The 7,599-nt window shown below is 38.9% G+C and overlaps 1 protein-coding gene across 1 annotated transcript; it reads right to left on the bottom strand.

Moving 5' to 3' along the window:
* Positions 1–4,930: 4,930 nt before the first annotated feature.
* On the bottom strand, positions 4,931–7,524 carry LOC145421193 (CD209 antigen-like protein A). Its single transcript, XM_080291095.1, has 3 exons — positions 7,369–7,524; positions 6,665–6,768; positions 4,931–5,257 (listed from the first exon to the last, which is right to left on the bottom strand). The coding sequence occupies exons 1-3, from the start codon at positions 7,522–7,524 to the stop codon at positions 5,122–5,124; spliced, it is 396 nt and encodes a 131-aa protein (XP_080147221.1). The 3' UTR covers positions 4,931–5,121.
* Between the last annotated feature and the right edge of the window lie 75 nt (positions 7,525–7,599).

Here is a 7,599-nt window from a genome sequence, read left to right as displayed (position 1 = left end):
GCTGCAATCCAGGCCATCCGTTGGCTCTTTGTTACTTCGTACGGAGCCCCGCAGGGGACATGGGAGAAAAAAAAATTAAGATGGACTTTTGCGAGATGTCGCAAAAGTTTGTCGCAAAACAAACTTGGGATCTCGCAAAAGTTTTGCGAGATCTCGCAAAAGTTTCATACATCTCCGAAAACGTCCGAGCACTTTTGCAAATATGTGATGTCTTGTAAACTGAGCAGATATCTGACGTTTACACAACTACATTCACGCCTCAAAATATCTTAAAAGTGTATTTTGTGACCCAGAAAGAGTAATATTACAACTAAGTAGCTGCCGCCATTGTTGGAATTCAACTTTTGCGAGATCTTGCAAAAGTTTTGCGAGATCCCGAGTTTGTTTTGCGACATCTTGCAAAAGCTTTGCGAGATCCCGAGTTAGTTTTGCGAGATCTCGCAAGAGTCCGTCTTAATTTTTCTTCCTCCTATGTCCCCTGCGGGTCTCCGTAACTTCGGAAACATGGCTTGAACAATTTCTGTTCCACGACATAATCCGATAACAACCGATCTCTTTACCCGTCGGCTTCCCGTGGCTGTCATGCGACTGGCTATTGCAGTTAATAATACAACAGCTTCTTGCCATTTTTTGTGTTTCTTTTTATCGCTGTGTGACTATTTTCATGTGAAAGCCTGCGTGCGCTAGTACCGCTTGCCACTCGTTCCCAGAATCCTTTGCGGTTTTACCCCTGAATGACATCACATTTTCAATCTCTATTGCAAAGTGTGCTCATAAAGAGTTAAGCATTCCGTTTTTCGAGGGTCATAAACTTTATCTGGCGGGACTGTCCAGATGATGCATGGTGAGAGGTGACTTAGAGTGCAATAAAGTCAACGCCAACACGCTTACAGACACAGACATGACGTAGACCTATTTTTAGGGTAGAGGTGAGACATATTTTTCTTGCAACTGCATTTGTGCCTGTAAAAATAACAGTTTTGTACAAGATGTGTTCAAGATGTTCCAGAGATAAGGGTGAAGAGAGCAATGACAGGAAACAACTGGAGCGGAGGCGGGGAAATTGTGTCATTAAGTGTGTTAAGGGTTGTGAGAAAGAAGGGTTGCGACTGTCACTAACTGTAACTTTTGCATGTTATGTATCTGCTTGAAGCAAAAAGGTGCGTAAGCCCTGATAGATAAAAACTATTTTGAAGTGTGCTTTCTAGCGGAGATTTATGCTGATATGGTGATGGTGTATCTCTTACCCTGGGTGTGTGTAATAAAATTAAAAGTGTCACTCACACACAAAAAAAACATTGAGATTAAGTACATATAAATGATAGAGCCCAGAACATGATATTTTGAACCAAGTTTGAATAATTAAGAGAACAATTGATGAATAGTAGTTTATTGAGGCGTAGCAGGAAGAGGTGTTTTGTTTTTATCCTTTACAGGAGAAGATTCCAGAATCAGAGCGAAACCACGGAGGGGTTGGCGAGGATTAAAGAACCAACCACGAGAAAGAGGAACTCAAAAGAAGCACAGAGCACAGAGAATCATTTTCAGAAAATTTGTTGTTAAGATTGTATAAAAGATTAAAAGTTTGTTAGACAGAGGTTGTAATGGGAGGATTGGCTTTACTAATAGTTTGTATGATTTTTAAAAGGAACTGGAAGTTGAGTGCTTAGAAACCAGGAGTAAGTTTTGAAGAGGAAACGGGTTAACTCTATAGAGGCTGTTTCCACACATTGACAAAAGTAATGTAGGACCTTTTATCAGAGAAAGCTAATTATATCTGTTTTTAGTTCACAGTAGTTATTAAGGGAGTCAGTTAATTAAGTTAACTAATAGAATTAGTTAAAAAGGGGGAGTGTTGGCATGTGGATATATATTTTTAATGCTTATTTTCTGATTATATTGTTTTATGTATTTCAATAAGAGAGGCCTTTAGAAACCAAGCCCAGACAAGACAAAAACTAGGTCAGAGGGTGATAGGTTGCTCTGGCAACAGACTTTAGAAAGTGGAAGTTTAGTGCAGAGCTGCACAGGGAATCAGACACAAAGAAAGAAGAACTAAGTAAACTGTGTGTGTGTGTGACGTGCTGCAGAACTAAATAACCATGCTGGCTGCTACTGCATTCAGACCTAAACGTGTGTGTTCGGGCCTCCATTTCCGGAAATATAAAATAAAGATTATTTTTTGAGCTCTACCACTCTGAGTTCAGTCTTTTTCTTTCGCCAAAAGAATTCAAAAGAACAGGATTTAATACTACGAAGTACTGAACCCCTACTGCCCCATGTGGGTGGTGAGCCCACAGAAGAATGGACCCATGTCACTTTTTCGGGCTGAAACACCCAGTAACCCGGATAAGTGGTTCAATCTTACACATGGTGTGGAAACTATATTTTAATAAAAATACATTATGAACATGATATTTTGTATTATATTTTGTAAATGATTAAAAAAGTTGAAATAACAATGGCAGATCCTTATCCTTTTGTTAATTTTGTTAATTTTATTTGTTTCAATTCAGCAAGTAAAATGCACAATACATTTATTATGGTGGTCAAAACAAATTTTCGGTACTATAATCGATACAGTAGATTCAAAAGATAAGTTAAGGTTAATCAAAACCATATAAAATCACATTAATACAATGAAACACCCTGCACACACTCAACATACAGCAACAGAAAAAAATCTTAGTTTCCAACTAGAAAACTCAGTGTGTCAAGTGTGAAGAGTGAAGATAACATTACACATTAAGCAATGCATAGAGAGCAAACCAGTCCTGGTGATGTTAACTGTTGTGTTGTTTCATAGCTGCACACCTGAGAAAATTTCAGCCATGTTTTCATACTAAAATAAAACCTCTGTTATTGTATAGTAAACAACAATAACTCTAAATCACCACTGCCTTAACTGGAAAACACTTTGCGCAAATCTTGTAGACTGAAATTTAACCCAACATTCCTCTCTAGATAAACTATTTCCCCAGAGACGGTAATTGAAGCAAACCACATCGAGCATACTAAAGCCGACCACAGCCTTTTTTTGTCTGCATAACCGGAACTACAGTCTTTGTGGGCTTCCTAATAAGAGGCTACATTTGATTCTCTGGAAGTAAAACTGCATGCTGACCAAATAATGCAATGTAGACAGAAATACTACAATTATTAGCCTTTTTCCTTGAAATGAATATAAATAAACCCTATTTTGATATATTTTTATTTTCAATGGGAAGTAATGATCCAAAATACTTTGCTTTTGCCAGATGCTATTTGATAATTCAGGCAATACAGCTGTATGCCAGAAATGGTAGTGTGCAACAGAACTTGAGTTTATATACGTTTAGCACATTAATATTTTTTTATTTTGAGTCTTTTCTCAATCAGAATGTATATATATATATATATATATATATATATATACATACATTAGGGGTGCAACGATACACAAAATTCACAGTTCGGTTCGGTTCAATACTTTGGTGTCACGGTTCGATATTTTTTCGATACAAAAAAATGTTCATGCCTTTTTAATTTGTCATTTATTAAAATTATAAATATATATTTTAACTCAAAAGTACAGTTTTTAAATTTAATGTTGCTGAAACAACAAAGTAATAAAAAATAAATCTATCTGATCGAGAAATCACTCATCTTTGGAAAAGAGAGTTTATTACAGAGAAATGGCTCTTTCTAAAATGAAAGCTATACTATACACTTCTTCTGGGCTATATTCTCAGCAGCATACTAAACATATCAGGACCCCATAAGGCGAATCATGTGCTAACGGCTGTCTAAATGACTCGGGTAAAGTTTGTAGCATGCGTGCTTGTTGTTTTTGTCTGCTTTTTGTCTACTTGTCTTTGCACTAGGATGATGTCGGAGTAAATGTGCAGTCATATTCGTTGTGTTCCCACTAGTGCTGTCAGCGTTAATCTCGTTGAAATGACGTTAAAGCCACAACACGGCAAATCTCCGTTAACAAGCTACCGCGGATCGCCCCGTGCGTGGGGCTGGACCCCGTCAACACGTTAACGAGCAAAGTGCGCTAACGCAGTAGTTCCCACCCATGTAATTGAGCATTGCATGGCACATCCGACATACTGTTTTACTTTTGTCCATGACGCGCTTACCTTCAGGGTCATACTTCACATGAAGACCAAAATAATTCCAAAGGCCAGATCTGAATGAGGGTGGGGGAGGTTCAATTTGCCATGTTGCAACGAGCTTAGCTTCTGTCTTGCTAGGTTGCGCTGCGCTCAGTGGATCTGTGCTCGACAGTGCAGCCTAGGCGGAGTAGTCGAACGCAGATCCACTGAGCGCTCAACACAGACAGCATCGTCAGAAGAAGTTGATAAAATAAATTTTGTCATGGTCCCTGTGCCTGCCCAGCCGGCCTCACAAGGCTACACTTGTGTTTTTGCTTTTTCTCTCTCTCCCCTACCTCTCTGCCTGGGCGGAGCTCACAGCTGGCTCCCGCCCTTGGCTCACACAGCTGTTGGCGATCAGCTGATTACCGATCTACTATTTGAGGCTGGGTCACAGATCCTCTCATCGCTGGATGATTGAGCTACTGACGTTAGTCTTTCTTTTGGTCTTATACCTTTACGCCCTACCTTCGTGATTTGTGAGTGATTTCTCCCTTCCCTGTTCCAGTTTATCTTCCCGGACCTGTGACCTCCCCGCGGTACGGACGTGTGTGAGTCGGATGTGAGGACGTGAGTGAGCGTGAGAGAGAGAGAGAGCCTTCCCCTAATCCCCTGGAACCCTGGACTTTCCCCGTCACTGTATATAGTATTGCACTGGTGTGTAAATAAATCGTGTTCTGAGACGTCAACCTGCTCTGCGCTTGAGTCCCTGCTTTCAGTTTGTGACAAAATTTAAAAATTTGTATTGTTCGATACATATGCGTACCGAACCGAAAGCACTGTATAAACGGTTCAATATCGATACGAGTATCGTTGCACCCCTAATATATATACACACACACAAACATATATATATATATATGCTTGTAAAAGTAGATGTACATTTCGAGGTAAAAAAAAATACTGAAAAAAAAGCAAATAAAATATTAGTCATAGTCTAATTTTAGGAATATGTACACATATAAGAAAATAGTCAGGGGTGTTAAAATAGTTTTTCACAGACCCACTGGAGAGAATTTTGACATGGAAAATCATTCCAGGAAGTGTTTTCATAAAATCTGATATGGGCACAATTCTCTTTAGGAAATGCATTGTCAGGTTGACCAGATGCCCAGTACCTGGTGGGTCAGTAAACAACAGAATTATTAGCTTTTAATTACAGGGAGTGCAGAATTATTAGGCAAATGAGTATTTTGTCCACATCATCCTCTTCATGCATGTTGTCTTACTCCAAGCTGTATAGGCTCGAAAGCCTACTACCAATTAAGCATATTAGGTGATGTGCATCTCTGTAATGAGAAGGGGTGTGGTCTAATGACATCAACACCCTATATCAGGTGTGCATAATTATTAGGCAACGTCCTTTCCTTTGGCAAAATGGGTCGAAAGAAGGACTTGACAGGCTCAGAAAAGTCAAAAATAGTGAGATATCTTGCAGAGGGATGCAGCAGTCTCAAAATTGCAAAGCTTCTGAAGCGTGATCATCGAACAATCAAGCGTTTCATTCAAAATAGTCAACAGGGTCGCAAGAAGCGTGTGGAAAAACACGGGTTGAGGATGGAGTCAAGCTCAACTCCCAGTCCTACTGCCAGTTTCTGGAAGACACCTTCTTCAAGCAGTGGTACAGGAAGAAGTCTGCATCCTTCAAGAAAAACATGATTTTCATGCAGGACAATGCTCCATCACACGCGTCCAACTACTCCACAGCGTGGCTGGCAAGAAAGGGTATAAAAGAAGAAAAACTAATGACATGGCCTCCTTGTTCACCTGATCTGAACCCCATTGAGAACCTGTGGTCCATCATCAAATGTGAGATTTACAAGGAGGGAAAACAGTACACCTCTCTGAACAGTGTCTGGGAGGCTGTGGTTGCTGCTGCACGCAATGTTGATGGTGAACAGATCAAAACACTGACAGAATCCATGGATGGCAGGCTTTTGAGTGTCCTTGCAAAGAAAGGTGGCTATATTGGTCGCTGATTTGTTTTTGTTTTGTTTTTGAATGTCAGAAATGTATATTTGTGAATGTGGAGATGTTATATTGGTTTCACTGGTAAAAATAAATAATTGAAATGGGTATATATTAGTTTTTTGTTAAGTTGCCTAATAATTATGCACAGTAATAGTCACCTGCACACACAGATATCCCCCTAAAATAGCTAAAACTAAAAACAAACTAAATACTACTTCCAAAAACATTCAGCTTTGATATTAGTGAGTTTTTTGGGTTCATTGAGAACATGGTTGTTGTTCAATAATAAAATTATTCCTCAAAAATACAACTTGCCTAATAATTCTGCACTCCCTGTAGCTTTAAAACATGGAAACATTTTTATGGCCTCAATGACAACTGATTTACTAGCATGTTTAACCCATTGTGAATTATGAATAACAACAATCCCCCCACCTCAAAACAAGCCAGTTCCTGTGATTGTAATAATATTTAAATTCATCAATGAAGTTATTCTGCATGTTCAACGACTATTATAAATATTTTAAATATATTGGATGAACATGAAGACTTACTGCAGAGTCAGAGGCATTCCGTCTACCCATTTCCATGTTCCCTCTTGTTCTATGTCATTTAAACCAATCCAAGTCCGTTTCTGGGTGAATGAAGCAATGAAGATCTGCTCAACAAGCACACAAACACTCATGTTATTAATCACTAGACTCCTTTTATTTCTGCCCCTTTGGCTACAGATTCTCATCACCGTCGTACCCAATTGTTTCAGTGTAATGGGGGAATAACCTGTGTGCATGCTGCATCTTCTTATAGTCTGTTATATTTTCCTTGCTATACCACCACACAGCTTTGTTCACTAGTTGTAAGGTTGTTGCCCCCTAAAAAAAAAGCATTCTCCTCAACCTTTACAAGTTGTTGCAACTTTGATGCAGTTAAGCTGTCGGAACATATTCTATAATCCCCCCGTATACTCGGGGATTTGACAGATTTTCACAATTATATGAATGATTTTGATGATTTTTATTGTTCACCTAAGAAGAAAAAAGTTTAACTACATTCTGTATTTACTCACAAAATGAATTTTGCTAGTTATATTGGGTGTCCAGAGAGACTGAATCATGGCTGTTAAACTAACCACATTATGAAATTTTTATGGAAGCACATTTTTTTTTCTAACTGGGCAAATTCATGTTCATAACAATGTTGGGTTTGAATTTTAATATTCATTAACAAACACAATACAACACACGCATGCACTTTGTACCTGTTCTTCAGGGCTGTCTATCACCACCAGATCTGCTCCTTGGTCTGTGCAGTGTTTTCTAGCTGAATGCCAGGAACCAGAGCTTTCAGACAGGAGATAACAGCTACAACTGAACTCGCTCCATCCTGCAGGACATGTTTTCTCTGGAAGAAACATCAAATAAGAAATATTAAAGATCAACATGGAACATTCAGCAATACTTTATTTGGTCTCTGTTAATTACAGTGGGGC

The sequence above is a fragment of the Astatotilapia calliptera genome, chromosome 16 (genome assembly GCF_964374335.1).
Source record: "Astatotilapia calliptera chromosome 16, fAstCal68.1, whole genome shotgun sequence".
Classification (NCBI taxonomy): Eukaryota; Metazoa; Chordata; class Actinopteri; order Cichliformes; family Cichlidae; genus Astatotilapia; species Astatotilapia calliptera.
The sequence above is the reverse complement of the archived record's forward strand: the minus strand, read 5'-3'. Positions and strand labels throughout refer to the sequence as shown.

Excerpts from the sequence above, each read along its gene's own strand:
- LOC145421193 (XM_080291095.1), bottom strand. The coding sequence starts at position 7,524 with ATGTTTCTTCCAGAGAAAACATGTCCTGCAGGATGGAGCGAGTTCAGT. Across the intron at positions 6,769-7,368 it reads TAGACAGCCCTGAAGAACAG|ATCTTCATTGCTTCATTCAC; the intron begins GTACAAAGTGCA and ends CTTGTTGAGCAG. Across the intron at positions 5,258-6,664 it reads GGAATGCCTCTGACTCTGCA|GTACTGGGCATCTGGTCAAC; the intron begins GTAAGTCTTCAT and ends CTGACCCACCAG.